Source organism: Crocuta crocuta, unplaced genomic scaffold (assembly GCF_008692635.1).
Source record: "Crocuta crocuta isolate KB4526 unplaced genomic scaffold, BGI_CrCroc_1.0 scaffold207, whole genome shotgun sequence".
In the NCBI taxonomy this organism is placed as follows: Eukaryota; Metazoa; Chordata; class Mammalia; order Carnivora; family Hyaenidae; genus Crocuta; species Crocuta crocuta.
In genome coordinates, this window is record NW_027531996.1 from 792,671 (window position 1) to 814,170 (window position 21,500).

Here is a 21,500-nt window from a genome sequence, read left to right on the forward strand (position 1 = left end):
CTACCCCTCCCTTGCAGGGACTTGAGCATACTTACTACTTCTATCTCTATATGACTTTTCATCTGCTTTCCCACTCCCTCATTTGTTGGTCTAATGTGTCCCCACAATCCTAAATGACTTAGAGGCCAGCCTTTGCCACTCACAGTCTTCTATCTTCTGTCTTTCTCTAGAAACATACACATTCAACCACTATGGCATTTACCAAATTGTTGTCATATTTGTCAATATTTCTCTCTTCCTCTATTGGATTTTCAACCCTTTAAGAGGAGAGTCAGTGGCCGATCACTGTCATATATTCAGCGCTGGCACAATAGTTGGCATGCACTGGGACATTCATAGTACTTACTGATTGAATAAATAGGTAAATGAATTTAAGTTTCATTATTGTATCAACAGAGGAAGTCTAGGTTAGATAAAAAATGTTGAATTCTTACTTAAAATGAATAGACTCAAATATGAGAGAGGTATTCATCAGTAAAAATTTGTATACTTACCCCTTTCAACAAGTTCCTGCTGTTCATCTATATCGCTGTGAAAATAAGAAACACGAGTGTATTTTTTAAGAAACACAGAATTCAGTTGGGATTCTATTTATAGTTAATGAATGTATTCAATAAAGGAGGGAAGGGAAGCAGGGAGGATAAAGAGAGAAGAAAGGAGAGGAGGAGGGGAGGAATGAGGATTGGGGAAGAGGAAGGAGATGGGTAGGGAAAGGAAGAAAGAATGAAGGAGAGAAGAGGAGAGGAGATGGAGGAGAATGGGAGGGGAAGAAAAAAAAAGTAAGAAATCAGCCAAGGGTTTTCTGCTAAACTCAGATAAGTGATTAAATTATTTTATATTAAAATTCTTGTTTTGCATAAAATGTAGTTGTTCCTGGCCAAAGAGGTACATATACTTCCCTAGATACTTCTTTCTTTTCTTTTTGCCTCTACCATTTCTACATTCTTTTAACCCGTTTTGAACTAAAAGAATAAATACATATTCTTTTCCTATGTTATTATTTTAACAAATCTATAGCAGTATTAGTCAGTGTAGACAATATTACTATTTACTGCAAACCAACAAGACCTCACGAAGTTTTTGATCAAAAGTTCCCTGATGAACTGGACTTCATCCTACTTACTCTTTACTTAACTGGTTATAAACTTGCCTCATAGACAGATACTTTCATCATTATTACTATTATTTTTCATTTTGAAATCAACTCTTACCTGGATCTTTTGTTGCGCAGGTCATAGATTTTGTAGAGAACAAAAAGCAGGGCTAGGAATGTCACAATGATCAGAAATACCAGAAATCCAATCAGTGCTTTAGAATTATCTAGATACAAAACAACACACGAAGAGAGACTATTATGTCAAATACTTTGCTGGGTTCTTTGAATAATCACCTTTAAGGTACTTTGATTTCTAATATGTTCATGTCTTTTGAGGCTTTCAAAAATTGAATTTTTAGAATAAAACCAAACACAATAAATTCCTGATATTGTAGTTTGTCTATATTATCCAAAACAAATAAAAACATCTTATATTTTAAGAAAGCAATCAGAATATAGAAGAGAAACTCTCCTTTCTTCCACAAAAAAACTATTCTTTTATGTGATCTTATCACTTCGATTTATTCTCTTTCTTTCACTCATTCCATTTTGAAGGGATCAGAGAGGGAATCTAGCTATTATAAATCTCAGAGAGAAACTCATATGGTTTAACTTTATGTGCATAAGTGGATAGCCTCCCAAAAAGATCAGAAAGTCTTCTGTCCCACACAAACTTTCTTACCTACTCATTGAAGTATAAAAGCAATTAATGGAGGGACAAAATCGTTTCATTCTACCATTAGGATTCCTTATCCTCATGTAAATGTTCACCAAGGTTTAAGGTGAAACCACACCCTTTCCTGGAGAAAGGGCAGAGAAAAGACAACATACTGGGAATATCCTTTGCCCTGTATTAATATCTCTTACTTTTCATATACAAAGGGCAGAAAGAATGCAGTGAAATTAGGGCTTCACTTCTGGAGATCAACTGCTTAGGTTCTAAATTCTATCTCTACCACTTCCTAAGTGGCGGCTTGGCTAGAATCTTCATTATTTTTGTGCCTCCATTCCCCATTTCCAAAAATGAGGCTAAATGAGTTGATTCACAGTAAACACTGGCACGGTGTCTAGGATATATAAGGACTAATTACTCACTATTAAAAAAAAATAGTTTTGAGTCTCACTGTATGCCAAACACCGATTTAGTTACTTAAGACACCTTGGAGAGCAAAACAAGGATCCCTGTCCTCATGGAACCGACCTGCTGAGGTGAAGACACTTAACCTGCACACAATAAATAAGCAAGTGGTAAAGTTGGTTAGAAGATGATAAAGACTTGAGCAGGTAAGAGAGTTAGCTAAGCAGATATCTGGAGGCTGCATGTTTGAGCGGAGGAAGGGTAGGGCAAGAACCCAAAGGAAGGAGCATGTCTGGCATGTCCAAGGAATAGTAAGAATGCCCCTGCAACTGAAGTGGAGCCAGCGAAGGGTGAGTAGCTAGAGCTGCCACCTAAGAGTATGACAGGGAGAGGGGAGAGGCAAGGGCCAGATTGGTAGGGCCTTGAAGTCATGTTAATGATACATTATTTTTTTATTTAAACAGGCAGCACTTGCAGGATTTTTGGGCAGAACAGGAATATACTCTGACTATGCATTTTACACTCATTTATGACTGCTTGTTGAGAATGCCATAATCCAGGCAAAATATGACAGTGGTTCATATCAGGTTAGTAACTCTAGAGTGAGGAGAAATAGTTCCATGAAGTTATAATTAATGGACATGAGGAAGATTGTGGGTACAGCGGAGAACAGGAGCTCCCTTTTGGATTTGTGAGTTTGAAAAAATATACATCCAAGTGGAGATGCCAAATAGGAAGCTGGATGTGCAAATCTGGAACTCTGATACCATAAGTCTTTCAAGAAAGAGTTTAGGACGGGACATAAATTTTGAGTATCTTCATCATGGAGCTGTTATTTAAGGCTATAAGATTGAATAATTCACCCAGAAATTAAAATTAGAAAGGAAAGAAATACCAAGACTAAGTCTTTGAACACTCCAATATTAAAAGCTTAGAGTGGAAAGATAGAACCAGGAAAGGAGAATAACAAGTGAAATAGGAAGAAAATCAAGAGTGTGTACAGGAAGCCAATTTAAAAGGAAGTATTTTAAGGAGGAGGGGGTAATCAACTATGATGAATGTTGCTGATAAGTCAAATTCAATGAGGACTGAAGGTGACCTTTTGATGTAGTATCAGAGAGGGCATTGTTGAATTTGACAAGAGTAGCTTCAGTGAAATAGGCAGGCCCAAAAGAAAAATAGCAGAAGAACCAGAGACAGTCAAAATACAAATCTCTTTCATAGAGCTTTACTGTTGGGGGGTGTGTGTGTGTGGAGATGAAATAGAGTGGTGGCTGAAGAGGAAATAGTGTCAAAAGAAATATTGTCGTTGTTGTTTGCTTTTAACAATTGCATACTAATTAGACTTCTCTAGCACGAAAGGGAAATAATGATGCAGGAGAGGAAAAAGAAAGCTGTTGGATCTGAGTATTGGGTGGTTGATGGGATCAAAGCATTCAAGAATAATTTCAAGAGTGATCATAATGATTGATTATGAATTTACATTGTAGATGGACATCAAGGGGATATAGAGTAATGCACCAGTGTTAAATATTGCTACTACAGTTTGCTATGGTTAATGTAGATAGGAAAGGAATTGATCTTCTTACTATTTTAGATGAGGAAATTGAAATTCAGTCATCCTAAATCATGTTTTTCAAAATTTTTTAACTTTTATTTACTTTTGAAAGATAGAGAAAGAGTACGAGCGGGGGAGGGGTAGAAAGACAGGGAGACACAGAATCTGAATACACCTATTTTCTTTTCCTTCTGAATCGGCTTTACCCACTGTTCAATGTAGCCATTGACTACATTGACTGAGATAAAGGTAGAAGTGAGGTACGCCTAGCGTTTAAACCCTCTGGAGAGATGCTACACTCTCTCTTCTCCAGGTGGCTGTATGGATATTGGCAGCCATAGCAAAACTTGAAGCCATATATGAAAAATGCAAACCCTATGTCAGTCAGTCTGAAGTTTTGAATGAATATGTAAAACAGAACCCCACCACCTACATGCACACAGACACCTACCAATTGGTATAGGGTAAGAAATAAATTTCAGTTCTGTTATGTCACTGGGATTTGGAGGTTTATCTGTTAAAGCATCTGTCATTACATTAATTCATTGGTACTTCTCATTCATCCCATTCTTACTGTGCAAGTGCTATGTGTCTACACTAGCATAGTCTCTAGGGATCCAACAGAATATAAGGCGTGAGAAGTTACCAGTTCTAAGGAAATCTTCGTTCTTTTGGGGGAAGGGGAAACAAATGCTAAACAGGTAAACCAACAAATAAAATAATTATGTATTTTCCTTAGATTTATGAAAAAGTGAGTAGGGTGGAAAGAAAGTAAGGGGAACCTATCTACATGTTCAGTAGCAGTCTTCTTGACCATGAGACTTTCTATAACCTGAAAGATGGAAATGACACAGCTAAACAGACAGCTGCCAGAGACAGGGTGCCTCATGTTCAAAATGTCTGTAACTGGAAATCTTAAGAGTCTGAATATAGAAAATTAATTTCAAATAGAGACTAGCAGATGTTGGACTTGAGTTTGAATTCTGGCTCCACCATTTTTTTTGACTCATAACAGAAGATAAATTGATTGAATTATCTAAGTTTAATTTCCTCATCTATAAAATGGGAATGATTTTTTCTTATTTAAAAGGATATTGTGAGGCTATATGGGTTGTATTGAATACTTTAGAGAAGAAGTTCTTATTGCAATAGACTTCCAAAATGACCCAATGTGTTTTTCTCAAATTCTTTTCACTAAAATTATCAATATACCCGTGATTAGTGGCAGATATATTGATTGACATGATTGTTTCCAGAATTTGTGGATAAAAACCTCATCAAAGGGGCAATCATCTAAACTCATCTACCTCAAGTAAATTACTAAAATGAAAGCATGTTACTAGAAAAATAGAACACCTTGAACTGAGGTTTTGCAAGAAACTGCCCCAAATGACTATGAGTAAGCATTCCAATCGAGAGCAATTAATTTGGGTTGGTTCTACAGAAACATTAAGTAGCCTTGATAAACTTATTAATGATAAAACAACCAAGCCTTCAGATTTATCTCATGACCTAAGAACACATCTCTCTCCCTTCTTTCCAGGAACTCTGCTAGTTTAAAGACCTGACAGTGGCATAGACCCATAATGCCAGCTAGAATGGGAGAAGGGAAACTAGAGTTAGAAAGATTTCAGCAAGTTTTGGAAGGTGGAGAATAAAGGAGAGAAAGCCAACACCAAAAGACCATACTGCATGGGATCTATACCAGTTACCAGGAATGCTTGAGTCTCAAATTTGGAGGCACATATACAGTGGAAACAAATCATAGGACCATAAATGGTAGTTGAATGTCTAGTTACAGAAAAATGAAATACCCTTGAAAAGGCCCTTGAGGGAGCAGACAGAAGTTTATTCTCTGAGAAAATTAAATGGAATAGGTTAAGAGACCCAACGTAATTTCAGACTCAGAACAGAGCAGGGATGAAGCCCAGGACTGAAATTAGGAGGGCAAAGTCTACGTCTGCCTATGAAATAGTTGGACACCTGTCCCTCTGCCCTACTGTGGGAAGAACCATTTCTCCCACACTGTAACCCTACTACAGGAAATAGTACATTGATTAATTTCCAGAGATAATAAATGGTACTGGAGAAAACAAATCATAAATAATACAGGGAATCTCCTCAGTCAACAGCCTCTCTAAGAGCCACAGAACTTCTAATCAATCTTCTCTATTGTCTCGCCATAACTTTGATCAAACTGCTGATAAGAACCAAACTGTCAAAGAAACCCTCAACAATAAAAGGAGGATTCCAAAATAATAATTTGACTTAGGAGTTCAAAAATGTGACCAGCGGGAGCTCCAGAAGGACTTACAGGAACGAAAAGAAAATGGAGTGAAAAAACATTTCTCAGAGGTAGAAGTCTCCAGGTCACAAAGTCCAATAGTATACAAGAAAAGAAGTGAACAAGACTCATGCAAGACCAAGAATAAAGAAGAAAGCCTAAAAGTCCCCAAGAGAAAAAAAAACTATGATAATACAGAAAAGAATGAGAAACAGGATGGCATTTGAAAGGAATGATGGATGCACGAGAACAAAACAGAAATACTTTTTCAATACTAGATTTTTTTTAATGTTTTATTTATTTCTAGGAGAGAGAGAGAGAGACAGCGTGAGCAGGGGAGGGTCAGAGAGAGAGGGAGACACAGACTCTGAAGCAGGCTCCAGGCTCCGAGCTGGGTGTCAGCACAGAGCCCGACGCGGGGCTCGAACCCAGGAATCGCGAGATCATGACCTAAGCGAAAGTCCAACTAAGCCACCCAGGCGCCCCTCAATACTAGATTTTTAAACTTGGAATTCTATGCCAGGTCAACGTAGGGATCAAGTGCGGGAGTAGAATTAAAGCATTGCATTTTTGAGTGCACGAATTAGAATACGTTCTTCTTACGCTAGAGAATATATACCGGTAATTTTGTTTAAAACAAATGGGACCCAGATGTAGCAATTCTAAAACAGGAAAGTAATGAAGGAAAATTTTACCACAGCAGCTAAGCTGTACACCTAGGTAGTCCAAATCAGTACAGGAAGAAAGGGGCCCCAGAAGCTCTCTCAGGAATGTTGTCAAAGTGAGGATAATGAAATCTTATGCTCAGCGATCCATTTCTAGTAGGTGTATTCTTGGCAAGTCACAACCCGAGACTTCGCCTGGTGAAGACATTACTATAACAAGTCATTCTATCATTTGCTTCTTATAAAAATGCCATTGTGAGTGAAGAGTCAATAAAATTTTTTCTGCTTTATGGAAAAGGGACCATGGGATAACACTCTAGCTCCACTGACATGGAAATCTAATAAAAGTGGAATATTAGCTGTGTTCCTAGGCAACGTCGCCAATGGTGAAAATGATCCCTGATTGCTAAACTGTATCTGGACAGGAAGGTGTATGTATGATCTACAGTGTCATGGTGGAAGCCACAGTTTAAGGTCTTCCTGAGTGGAGTAATGCAGTGCACATCTTATTTCTGGGCACATCCTTTTGTCATGTCTGGAAGCTACTCTCATGTCTGGAAGCTACTCTCTATTCTAAGAAATACTGACTCCTTCCCTAACATGGGACTTCCGAGCAAGGGCAGCTACCACCCCCACACATGTGACCTGGTTCTCTGACATCTCACTTGCCTCTGGGAGGGTCACAGAACAGTTCCGGGACTGCCATGTGCACTGCTATGACTATTGCCACTCCCTTGCTGGCACACTGTGTTTCCTGTTCTGTGTCTCCCTGAGTGAACTGGCGTCATATCTGGCCTATTCAGATATGAGTGAGTGTCAAATGTCAGACTGAGTCTATGACCCCCAAGAGTAGATGCTGTAGCTAGAAGTTATCTGCATAATCAGGAAAAAAATTCAATGGAGCTGTTTTTATTGTAAGGAATTATAAAAGAAAAGTATTTATATGGAAATAAAATCAAAGCTATCTGGTTGAATTTGGTGGACATTTACTATTAGGAGCTTTAAGCGGTCTCTGGGTGGCTCAGTCAGTTAAGCGTCCGACTTTGGCTCAGGTCATGATCTCACAGTGTGTGGGTTTGAGCCCCATGTCGGGCTCTGGGCTGACAGCTCAGAGCCTGGAGCCTGCTTCAGATTCTGTGTCTCCTCTCTCTCTCTGCCCCTCCCTGACTCATGCTCTGTTTCTCTCTGTCTCAATAATAAATAAACATAAAAAATTAGAATATTAAAATACATTAGGAGATTTTATTTAATAAATCTTAGCAGAAAGAATAGCAACTTTACAGAGGACTTTGGACAGCACTTTGGAACATAAGCTTTTATATCTTTCTTCTTTTCAAAGACTCTGGAAAATAAAGCATCAACGCTTGCACACAGGCATATGTGTGTAAGAGAGTAAGACCCAGACATTGCAAAGATAGCATCAGAAACTGTCTACAGTCAGGGCACCTGAGTGACTCAGTCAGTTAAGTACCTGACTGCAGCTCAGGTCATGATCTCACAGTTCGTGGGTTCAGGCTCCACACTGGGCTCTGTGCTGACAGCTCAGAGCCAGGAGCCTGCTTTGGATTCTGTGTCTCCCTCTCTCTGCCTCTCTCCTGCTCACTCTCTGTCTCTCTCAAAAATAAATAAACATTTAAAACTTATTTAAAAAACTGTCTACAGTTGGTACACACAGAGACTTAAATCACTTAATTTAATTTATAAACATGCAAATGGCTAACAACCTGAAAGACTTAAAACAGTGTGTTGTCTTCTTCCTCCATAGGATGAAATTTATGGGCAATGTTAATAAATCAGACAGAAGAGCAGCTAATATTCTTTGCACATATAGAGATACTGTAACAAGAACTGAAAACAGAAATGGTGAAAAGTGGTTGCTTTGGTGACCAGGACAAGGAGTGGGGAGTGCTGACACAGAGCTGTTATTTTCATTATTATAATGACATTTAAATTTAAGAGATTTTTTTCTATCTCCAACTTTATTTCAATATAAATAAAATATTTTTATAAATATATAAATATAAATAATATATTTAAAATAATAGTGATAAAAAATTAAATAGTTTTCTTGTTATTAAGCAATGATTATCTTAGCTGTAGTTAGGTAAATCAGGACAGATTTGTGTCTAACACCTGCTTCTACCAAACTTAGCTTTGAGGGACAGAATAAGATAAAATAGGTAACAGTCTCCAAACTGGTACGCAAAACAAAACTTATTTGTCAACAATCATGAAAAATGTCATAAACATAGTCATAATTGAAGTGTATACAGATATATCCTCTTATAAATTGTTTTTATGAAATCCACAATCCTTTAATACTTGAAACTCTTCATTGAATTTTAAATACTGTATTTTACCAGGGACAAAATGATGATTGTCAAAGGGAAGAGAGGTGGGGAAAGGGCAAAATGGGGGAAGAGCAGTGGGAGAGAGAAGCCTCCAGTTATGGAATGAGTAAGTCCCAGGAATAAAAGGCACAGCAGAAAGAATGTAGTCAGTGATACTGTAATAGTGCTGTATGGTGATAGACGGTAGCTGCACTTGTGGTGACATAGGATAAATTGAAGAGGAGTTAAATCACTACATCGTACAGCTGAAACTAATGTAGTACAGTGTGTCAACTACACTCAAGTAAAATATTAAAAATAAAAAATATTGTGGTTTATTCATCTATACAGGTTTTTTTTCAGAAAATGTAAAATATTATGTTTATGGAAAATATATAAACATTTAATAATTAAATATAAGCATGAATGTAAAATAACAAAGATTTGTAAGTGTTAATGTATATTTTAATATAATATAATAAATAGCCACATAATGACTTACAAGCTGTTGATTGAGACACAATTTCTGGAGGTCCTTTATAGTGGTTGTTGTAATAATAGACCTGAATTCCAGTAATAAAACAGAAAAAAGTTTTCTAATGTAAATTTATGTATCGTAATGAAACACATACATTATTTCTCATACAATGCTGTCTATTTTAATTTAAAGTGTACAGGTTAACTTTAATTTAAAATGGAAACCTCAAGATTATGTCAATATCTTATTACCAAATAGTTTTTAAAAGAAAATATGTAATAGTGGAAAAGACATAAAGAAATCTTAGCTTATTTAGCACAACAACAATAATAATATTTATAATCAGCAAGAGTAAGTGAAACTGAAGGAATAACTCCAACACATCAAAATATTCAAACTTAAAGTTATAATTCCCTAGTGATAGGCTAATATCTTTACATTTTATTTAAAAGAGAAACTACCATATACTGTTTATAAAAGTTACACACAAAATGAACATACAATTTGTAAAAGAAAATAGAAACTATTTTTATTATCACGATGCTTATAATAAAGTGATATTTAGTTCACAAGGGTTAAAATGATAAACATTGATATCCCCAAGTGATTAAGGATAAAATCTACAGTATCAACCTAACTACTAATACATCCTGTGTCTCATAATGTTGAAGACAAATAAAGCCAAAACAATTTAATTATACAAAGGAAACTGCAAAGAATAAGAAAGCAATAAGAGACTTTGTTTGGCAAAATAAAAAACAAATTTAGGTAAAACAAGTCCAAGTAATATCATTGAAAGATAAACGTGATAAATTTGGACAATATATATCTAAGTTTTTACCCTTTGGAGGATATATAATTTCCTTAGTAGTCACAGAATATTTATAAATATTCATTGTACATTGAACTGTAAAGCATACTCTATAAATTCCAAAAAAACAGAAATTGTAGGGCTGCGAAGTGGCTCAGTTGGTTATGCGTATGACTTTGGCTCAGGTCACCATCTCGTGGTTTGTGAGTTCGAGCCCTCATCAGGCTTACTGTTGAGAGCTTAGCATTCTCTGTCCCCTCTCTGTGTCCCTCCCCCACTTGCATGCACTCTCTCTCCCAAAAATAAATAAAACATTAAAAAATAAAAAATAAATAAATATTTAAAAATGGCAGAAGTTGTAAAAGCTAATTATCTTTTAAAAGCTAATAACTAATAGCAATAAAAATCCAAGCACTAGAAATGTAGAAGCACTCTCTTTAAAAAAAAAAACAAACAGATAAATTAAAAGTTCTTTGTAATTGCAATATAAATTCTTGGGAAATAATAATCAGAACATTCTACTCTAAATATCACTTATTAAATTTTATGTAGTCATTGAAAAATTAGCAGTAAATAACACAAGCATGGGATATAGTCAAAATTTTACCAAAGGACAATTCATAGTTTTAATTTTTCTTTTTTTGTTTTTTTTTAAATAATAAACAAAAGAAATTGGTTAAAAAAACCCACTTTCAATCTCAAATTATCAGAAGAACATAAAAGTAAATCTACAAAAAGAAAAGTAATAAATGAGCAATGATAAAAATTACTTTATCAATCTGTTAACCAGAGATCACAATGATAAATAAAGCTAAAATGATTGGTTCCTCGTGATGGCATAAATGTTGTAGTGGAGACAGAAAGAAACATTAAAATGAATTATGGTGCATGCAATGAAAAAAACAAGAGACGATCTTTTGAAGGCTGGGGAAAAGAATGAATAACTAAGTAGTTATCTACTAATTTGAATTTGAATGTTATATTTTAATATGATGTTTGTCTATATTTTTTCGGAATAACCTATCATATTGATGAATGGAAAAAGAAAATTCTAGAAAGAAAGAAGAACATCAGGTAAAGTACCTATAGAAAGTAAATCCTAGGTGCACTTGAGAAACTGAAAAGAAACTGAAAAGAAATAGAGCTTAATGGGTGCTGGAAAAGTAATGGGAGATGAAGTTTTATGTGCGTGATATGCAATAACAAAATATTTCTTTTCTATGGACTATGGGAAAAATATAAATCACACATTCACAAAGTGTAAAATGTCTGAAAAGAATAAAAGAACAAAAAAAACCCACATTCCTTTCTAATCTGCTTTATCAGGTTAGCACAACTTTTATAGCAAAATATACTAATGATTCCTGCCCACACCTATACCAAATGCCTATGCCCACCATCCCTATCCACTTATTGAATGATCTCATTTATGAATGTCTATTCATAAAGACTTAAAAAGTTAAGCCTTTGAATTCAATAATGCTTTCAATAAATAATACACAATAACAGAGCAAGACTTTTTTCTTGGAATGAGACATGGTTTATAATTACAAAACCTATCACTAGAATTCATCATATAAGTAAATCATATCATGCCATCACAACCATGGCATCATCTAATATAGTACAATAAAAACATATGATAAAGTCTAAAGTATGTCTGATTAAACAACCAAACAAGAACGATTATAAAATTGTATATATATGGTCAATTGCCAACATTATTTTGAATAGTCAACTATTGACTGTTGAAATTTTCATTAAATCAGAAATGCAACTGACAGATCCAACTGAATAAAAATAAAAGGAAAAGTTGTGTATGTTAAGTGAGCCTGAGTTCTGTGAGCAACAGCAACTAAGCCTGAGGAAAGGGTCATAGGAACCCCTGATTTGTAGCCAAATCAGACAGAAGTTGAGTGTAACCTAGAGACCAACTACTTTCAGTTGGGTCTGAAGTGGGGTAGAACAGTCTTGTGGGACTGAACCCTCAACCTGTGGAATCTGCCACTATCTCCAGGATAGTGTCAGATTTCAATTAAATTGCACGACACCCAGCTGGTGCCACAAAGACTTGCTTACTGTGGGAAGAAACCTCCACACAAATTTGGCAACCAGAAGCGTCCAAAGTGTGGTGTTGCATGCGAATTTTACAGGAGACTCACAGAGAAGAACACACAAGAGAAGACTGAGGTGCAGTTTTTCCCTACAACCAGAACAAAGATAGAGTTTTTCCATTTTAGAAGCAGATTCATAAGATGTAATCAGTAGACAGTAAGCTTATAGATGAGGTTTTTTTTCTTTTTAATTCTCCATGTTCACTGGTATTTCCTAACATTTACTTCTACTGTTTTCTAACCTCAGTGTACCTGAAAATATTTTGAATGTCATGTTAGTAAAGATAAAAAGTCAAGATTAATAAAACTTTTGGGGACAAAGTGATGATCTACTGTGCATAAAATGTTGTGGTTCTTGACACGGGCCCAATACTTTTGTCGTAAGTAAATTACATTAAAGGTAAAAAATATTCCAACAAAATATTTGCTTGAAACCATTGTTCTTAGAACTAAGGATAAGAAGTTCAGAATCAAACATTTAAGACTTTAAAGTGTGATTTCGTTAGACACAGAGTTTCTCAAGCTCATGTGAGCATCGATCAGTCTTAGTATTACTTAAGTATGACATAATAATCACTATAATGTATATCAGTACTATAGTTGAGTATAGAAATTATAATCTTACCCTAAATTCATATGTTGTTGAATATTGAAGATTTTCTACTTGGAAGTTGCAAACTTTAAATGAATCATTTTCAACCAAGGCATCTCCAGTTTTGACTTCCAGATAGTAGGAGCCATTACTGGGGCCATTCAAGTCCACAGGACGATCACAAGTCACAGACATACTATTATCTGACTTCAGAGAAACACGTAAGTTCTTGACTTTGGTTGGCTCTATCAAAATGAAGAAAGTTCTGTTACTTTAATCACTTTGTACAAGTATATTTAAACCACTTGGCAATATATGTGTACAATATAAATTATTATTTAAAAATATTTAATATTTATTCATTTTTGAGAGACAGAGACAGAGCATGAAGGGAGGAGGAGTAGAGGGAGAAGGAGACACAGAATCTGAAGCAAGCTCCAGGCTCTGAGCTGTCAGCACAGATCCTGAGGTGGGGCTCAAACTCACAAACCACAAGATTGTGAACTGAGCTGAAGTAGGTTGCCCAAACGACTGTGCAACTCAGCCGCCCCCAATATAAATTATTTTAAACATTAATTTGGGGGTTATGGATGATGAAACTTACAATAGTGCATGTATCAAAAAGCTGCAACAAAACATCTAAAAATAAACTACCCAAGCATTCAAAGAATATTAGCATATATGTTATACTTGAAGTCAAGGGAGTTTATGCCACCCCATAAGGAGAGCATATACAATTAGAAAATAGAAGGAAAGAGAGGGTAGAGAAGAGGGGAAGAAAAGAGCAGGGAGAGAAAGAAAGCTGGGGGGGGGTGCGGTTATGAAGGTCCACATACCGTTGAGCTCTTCCATTCTTCTTTTTAAAGATTTTATTTTTAAATAATCTCTATACCCAATGTGAGGCTTGAACTCATAACCCTGAGATCAAGAGTTGCATGCTCTACTGCATGAGCCAGCCAGGCGCCCCCAGTTCCCCTATTCCTGAGGTGATTACATTATCCTAGTAACCACCTACCTGGCTGCATTCGTTAGGAACAGCAACAAATTATCTTTGTTTTCTATGACTTTACAGAAATTTAGGAAAATAGCAAAACCATAAAGTTCAAGGATCTAGACTTTTAAAACCAGAATCTAAATTACATTAAATTTCATGAGTAGCATTCTACATCCAGCCCTGAATAAGACAATTTTTCTTTATGAACTTGGTGCCAGCTAAGGTCTTTGGACTACAGATATGCCTTACACAGGGGCGTTTCTTCTTTCCTGACTTAATGGAGTTAACATCCACCTTGGAGGTAGATCTAGCATTAGGTCTGGAAACTATGGAGACATCATACAGGTGGCAACAGGTAAATGCCTTTGAAAGGAAACTTCAAATGGAAAAATGTGCCATAAAATAAAACAGGTAGCTTGATGTACCGAAGAGAAGAAAATGCCAATAAGATATTATGTTTTATAAGGTTAGTGGGTAAGCAGAAGTTAGGAAGTGAATGCTTTGTGGGTGAGGTGTTATTAGGTGTTTCATTGGCAGTTAATAGTTCTAGATAATAAAGGAAACAATAGATAATGCATTTTTACCTATGTTGGTTAGGTGCTTAAATTGCTTGAAATCTTAAAATTATACCCGTTAATATGCCCTCAAGCTTCATTTTTACAATTCTATGATTATATATGAAAACTACTGAGAATCCAGGATAGCAGTTTTTAACATTATTGTATTTTAAATTATTATAATCCCTTAGATGTTAATAAATGTGCCAGGTCAATGTGTTTCCCCAATGAAGCATAAAGAAAGATGGACTGTATACTAAAAAGTTCATGCTTTGCCTCTCGTCACTCACAGAAAGCATCAAGGCTTATAACTTACTGTCTGGGTTTGTTTGAAATTTACATCTCACAACAGGTCCATCACGTTGCACTTTTCCCGTGGTGTAAGCATTTAATGACACAAAATATACTGTAAAAGCTTTCAAATTTGGAAAATTATGTATGGTCTTCTCTTTATCCAGTATGCTGCAATATTGATCTTAAGAAAAAAATGAAAACATTTAAGTCATTAAAACTCAAAATTGTCACATATTTAACTTGGTGTCTACATTAAATCATTTTGAACTGACTCTAAACTGAAGAATTAATACATATTATATCCCTGGTGCTCAGAAGTACTATACATACTATTATCAGCAAGTGTTGAACAAATTCATTTCCTAGAATTCAAATATTCAAAAATTACTGTCTCACATAGTTGCTTTGGAACATAATATATTCAATAAGGTCTAGTACACTTGTGAAGGTGGTCTCTTTCCTTTCTGAGAAAAGAGCCCACAGTGATACTTATGAAAGCCTTGAGTTGTATTGTTTTAGAAAGATTATCTTTTAGTGAGCCTTTTTCTAATACCTAACCTTCAAACTTTGAACATTGATGTTAGCTATTCTTATGGATTTTACACACAGGATCCATTCGAAAACTAATAACTAGGTCCAATCTACCATACTAATTTAAGCACTAAGTAATTCAAAGGGCAACAACAGAGAGAGAAAATTGCACACTGGTAGGAGACTGAGCTGCTCATTGACAAAGGAGTGTGTCTGAGTTGGTGTAAGGGGTAAAAGAAAGCATTACAAGTGACAGAAGGAGCATTCTGGTTTTTTTAAATTTTTTTAATGTTTTATTTATTTCTGAGAGAGAGAGAGACAGCATGAGCAGGGGAGGGTCAGAGAGAGACGGAGATACAGAATCTGAAGCAGGCTCCAGGCTCTGAGCTAGCCATCAGCTAGATGCCCGACGCGGGGCTCGAACCCACAAACTGTGAGATCATGACCTGAGCCGAAGTCGGACGCTTAACCGACTGAGCCACCCAGGCACCCCAAGAAGGAGCATTTTGAATATGGGAACAATGCGGGCTAGGAGAGCAGATTCTGGCCGGGAGGGCATATGAGAGATAGGACTTGGCTGAAATATGTTTTGACATTCAGGTAGCCATGCAGCATCAATCAAGTTGTATTAACGGAAGATTAGAGTTGGCAGCATGATGCTGGATAGCAGACACACTGATAATAGTGATGATGATGATAAGGAGGAGGAGGCGGGGGGGAGGAGGATGGGGATATAAACAATGAATAGTCACTCAGTGTGCCAAGCACTGTATTACATGGTTACATGAATTAATTAGTCGTTACCACAACCCTATAGGTTGGCTAAGCAATCAGTCCATGATCTCATGGGAAAGGAAGAACGCAGCCATGATGGGACTCAGGCACGGAGGTACCAGAGGCTCTCATCGTCACCACTGTGCATACTGTCTGGCCTGGAAGAAGGGACAAGGTTTTGCAGTGGGGGCAAGGTTTTTGTTTGTTTGTTTGTGTTTTGGTCTTGGATACTTCACTTCTCCGCTCCTGCTTGATGTACTTATGGACTTGCAGAAACAGAATAAGAAAAATTCTAACATGTACTAATTTCTTTTCTGTTACTTATTCATCATATGGAGATTACAGTGATATCTCTACCTCACCATGGCATGCTAAATAAGAAGTAAGATAAACTGATCTAACCTGATTAAGTGTCTATTTTCTCAGAAATCTCCAAAGCTGGAGTTAATTGATTTACACCTGCCAGCTCAATTCTCCCCTGTCCTAGTGAGAGTTCTCTTTGAGGGCAGGAAAAGTGTGAGCTCTAGAGAGGGGCAGGCAACACACCTTGACTCACGGCTCCTGCTAGCTCCCGATGTGGGAAGTGACTGCGAAAACAATGCCCAAATTCTTACTCAGCTGAAATCTAAGCCTCAAAATGCTGTTCTCAAGGTCACTCTGACTTCCATTCAGTGACCTAATTTTGTATGTTTGCATATGTAACCTGACAATCATTCTGTATCAAAATGATTCACTTATGTAGTTCTATGAAGATTTTATCTCAGCTAATTTCATAAGTCAAAACGTTGATTTGATTTTGAAGAGTATGCTGTTCAAAAGATATTGCTGTTTGGGGATTAAAGTCTCCAGTGCTTAGAAAGGTGGTTCAAAATGTTCACTTCCAATTGCAAAGAGTTTCAAGCTTTGTTTGAAATGGCAACATAATTTCATGAATATTCTTGCCTCCTCCATGGGTTTGAACACCTTTGCTGGGGAGGGACTCTGACAGCAGAAGCACAAGCTGTATGGAACACACTGAAAATTTATGTGACGTAGTGCTTGAAATGTCTTTTCTTAGAGCAACACAGACATGCCTAACCTTCAAGTCATGAATGTGGCACTGGAAAGGGTTAGAAAGATACTGTCTTCCTCACTTGCCACTTCTTTGGTTTTTAAAAAATACCTCAGGAGGAGCATCTGAGTAGTTCAGTCAGCTAAATGTCCAACTTTGGCTCAGGTTATGATCGCACCGTTCGTGAGTTTGAGCCCTACATCACGCTCTGTGCTAACAGCTTGGAGCCTGGAGTCTGCCTCAGATTCTATGTCTCCTTGTCTCTCTCTCTCTCACTGACACAACTCACACTGTCTCTCTTTCAAAAATAAAATGAACATTAAAAAAATGTATTTAGAAATATTTCAAGAAACTCATTAACTACCTAGACTACTCTAAAGTGTCTTCTTGAACACTATGCTAAATAACCAAATAATATAAACCTGATGTACTGGAAGAAAAAGAAGTAACTTTGTTTTCTTAAAAAAAAAAAAAGTATTACACAAAATTTCCAGCACCATCATTGTGATCTTGAAGAGTGCACACTTATTTCAGTAACTTCTTAAAAATATTTATTTATTTATTTTGAGAGAGACAGAGTCCAAGCGGAGGGGGGTTGAGGGTCAGAGAAAGAGAGAGAGAGGGAGGGAGGGAGGGAGAGAGAATCCCAAGCTGGCTCTGCACTGACAGTGGGGCTCAATCCCATGAACTGTGAGCCAAAATCAAGACTTGGACGCTTAACCAACTAAGCCACCAGGCACCCTTGATTTCAGTAACCTTTTAAAATAGTAATTTGAATGCAACAAAGCATAGAAGTCTCTTCCCCATTAGTGAGGGAACTTCATTGTCACTCAGCATCCTTAAGTTAATATAAAATACTTCAGTTCCATAAAGTATTTAATGTTAAAAACATGAAAAACATTGGGGTGCCTGGGTGGCTTAGTCGGTTGAGCGTCCGACTTTCGCTTAGGTCATGATCTCGCGGTTCATGGGTTCGAGCCCCGCGTCGGGCTCTGTGCTGACTGCCAGCTCAGAGCCTGGAGCCTGTTTCAGAGTCTGTGACTCCCTCTCTCTCTGACCCTCCGCTGCTCACGCTGTCTCTCTCTCTCTCTCCTAGAAAAAAAAATTAAAAAATTAAAAAAAAAAAAACATGAAAAACACAGTAGCAAAAAGAGCACATTTCAAGCTGTTAAATTTGAACACTTATCTGAAGGTCCGTGGTGTTCAGTTGTGTCATATGAGCTATGAACACACTTATGCACCTCCTCTTTCAGAGTTATTACTAAAATGTCGAACAAAATCTCAAAACATTATAAAAACATCCAAAGTACAGAGGAAACGAAACAAATACTAGTTACATTTTCCTCCTCTTTCAATCCCTAGCCTTCAGAGACACTGAAATGATCGAAAATAATGAAATCAAATGCAATCCCTAATTTAAAAGTAATACAAGCTGCAATAGTACTTCATAGACTATTCCTGTGGATTTTTAATAGTGATATTATTTGAAATAATGAAAGTAGGTAAAATAATCGCTTTAATAGTGTTAGGACCCTATCAGCTCTCTGACTCAGATAAAAAGGGAAAGGATCTGGTGGCACATGTTTGAGGTGAATGGGAACAATAGAATATCTTGCATGAGGAGTGGATTTTGATTGCTGTAAGAGAGAATGGACTATATACTGGCTGGTTCCAAAAGGTTTGGTAAGCACAATCAGTACACGATCTAGGGCAGAGGGTGGATTCAGTTACCAAACAACAGTTTTGGAGGAAAGGACACACATAGCCTGATATTGGCCAGCTCCACCTTCTCTTGCCCCAGTTCTGTTCAAGTGTTATACTTAGATATCCATACACTTGGGTAGCACTAAATAAAAAAGAGCTGTACTTGTTGCAAAGAAAATAAAACTAAAGTACAACAGAGCTTTCAGATTGCTAATAACTAATTACATCCTCATTAACCTGATTATTAAAATAGAAGACTTTTAAAAAGCTGTACAGAATGCAAAGGAACAATAAACCCTGCTTATAAATTTTTACCACATACTCTTCCATACAAAATACTCTCTAGTAAAGAACATGGAAAGGGAAGAATACAGCAAGGCCTACTGAGAAGAAGATTCAAAGAAGAGAAAAGAAAGCCACACCATGTGTTCCTCCAAAATCCAGGCCAAGAGAGACTGTACATTAGAGAAGGATGAAGCAGCAAGTATCTAATGGTCTTGCTGTTTTGTCTTCCTATAATTTCCATTTTTCCTTTCCCATAGACCTAACTTGAAAACACCACAGCATCAAATACATGGCATGTATTTCTCCATAGCCTTTGAGTCCTCTTATGCTAATCTGAAAACTACATGTATACTTAACTTTGCTTTAGTAATTTTATTATTAAGCTTCAAACAACCAGCAGAAACAATATTTTATTAAAATCTAAAGTAACGTGCTGAAGACAAGCAAGTTCAGAATATTAAATTTATGTCTGTTTCTTTCCCAGCAAACAAAGAGATAAAACTCTGTAGGCTATTAAGCTCAAACCTTCTCTAAGCTACAAGTAAAAGACAGGCAAGCGGGCTATCTCATGTGCTGAGTCTGCTTGGACAGGGTCCACTGATGCTCACAGTTTTCTTCAAGCATTTTGGATACTTTAAGTTATCCAGGAGATGTTTTTCTTCTTAAATAGTCTCTCATTTGGAGGAGTCATGGTTGAACTGTCATAGCACATTTTTTTGGACTACATTTGGATTACATTTGTTTCTGTAAAGTTTAACTTTAACTACAACCATGATCCAAGATTCCACCTGCCATCAAACTGGCCTCCGTGGCTAAATAGGTGTATGTTCATTTTTATTCACCCAATATTTTGTGTATATCACCTGGAATAAACTTTGAAAGGCATTTGTTTGTTTCTTTGTGGGCCTGAATAATGAGTTCAAACTGTGCAACTCATATAATATTTGGAAGACAATAATGAGTATTATCTTCCCGAGGTTTCATTTTTCCGGGCTTTAGCATGTAAAGATTGGAGCTAAGACAGATAGAGAAAGACAAGAAAATACTGGGGGTATTCTGGACTTTAGTCATGTCAGAAGCAGGAGAGTCCATAGTGAGTAGAAGCAATACTAAATGCATCATATTTGTACGAGACATCATATTTGTGTTGTTGCTCACTAGTTCAATCCACATTTCTAGTGCTTTCCACTTCTTGATTTATCTTTCCTGACATGAAATTAAATCATATACAAATTACCTGAAATATTCACAAAACAAAGAGAATAATTATCAAAATAATCTTGGGGGCTTGCCCAGGTGATCATTCCTTCAGTTGAACTTTTAGCACTGCATTCAACATTCTGAGGTTCTTTTGGACCTGTTAAAAATAAGAAAGAAATATGAAAAATAAAACATGGGAAAACATTCTTCATATTATAATTATGATTATCAGCAGCCACATCTTAATTATGAGTTAGTTATGAAATTAAAAGAAAGACATCTGGTCTTATTAAATTTGCTTTAGAGGTCACTTAACATAGGAAATATAGCTCTAGTGGCACTGTGGAGCTGAAGCATTCCACTGACCTAAAGATGTCTGAGAATACTCTCATATGTATTATTATTGTTCAGGTATCTTGGGATTTCTAGATTTCACTGTGCTGAAAATCTGGCACTGGAAGTACTAATAAACTTAACGGTCATTATTTGGAAATTTCCAATTTGAGATGAAGAATGTAATAAATGCTTAAATCAACTTGTGAGGTACAATTTACATTAAAACACACCAATTTGAGGTAAAATGTATAACTTTAGACAAATATATGCATCTAAATAACCACCATCACAATCAAGATATAGAACATTTCTATCATCCCCCCAAATTTCTTCTGTCCCACTTTCCAGTCGATTCACATTCCTTGCCCATCCCCAAGCACCCTCTGAATGGCTCTCTGTTACTATAGATTCAGTTTGTTTTTTCACCCACTTCACATAGGTAAAATCAAATAGTGAGTGCTTTTGTATGTCTATCATACTGCACTCAATATAACGTTCTAGAGATTCATTCATGTTGTTACATGTGTCAATAGTTAGTTCTTTTACTTCATGAGCAGTAGTCCATTGTAAGGATCTACCACATTTTATCTATTCACTTAACTGTTGGTGGGATGGGCATTGGGACTGTTTCCAGACTTTTGGCTACTAGGAGTGAATCTGCTATGAATCTTTGTATAGAAGTCTTTGTGTAGAGATTTTTTTTTTCTCTTTGATAAATACCTAGAGTAAAATTTCTGAGTTATTACTTTACATTCACAAATAGTATTG

General features: G+C 36.4%; 1 protein-coding gene across 5 annotated transcripts in view; it reads right to left on the bottom strand.

Moving 5' to 3' along the window:
• Window positions 1-21,500, bottom strand: part of PTPRC (protein tyrosine phosphatase receptor type C) — a 123,670-nt gene that overhangs the window by 23,554 nt on the left and 78,616 nt on the right. For all 5 annotated transcript variants that reach the window (XM_077775148.1, XM_077775147.1, XM_077775149.1 and 2 more), the window contains 6 exons: window positions 20,434-20,553; window positions 14,874-15,032; window positions 13,040-13,251; window positions 9,514-9,574; window positions 1,212-1,320; window positions 495-529 (listed from right to left, as the gene is read on the bottom strand). In XM_077775148.1, coding sequence (XP_077631274.1) covers window positions 495-529; window positions 1,212-1,320; window positions 9,514-9,574; window positions 13,040-13,251; window positions 14,874-15,032; window positions 20,434-20,553 — 696 coding nt within the window. The remainder of the gene's footprint in view (window positions 1-494; window positions 530-1,211; window positions 1,321-9,513; window positions 9,575-13,039; window positions 13,252-14,873; window positions 15,033-20,433; window positions 20,554-21,500) is intronic.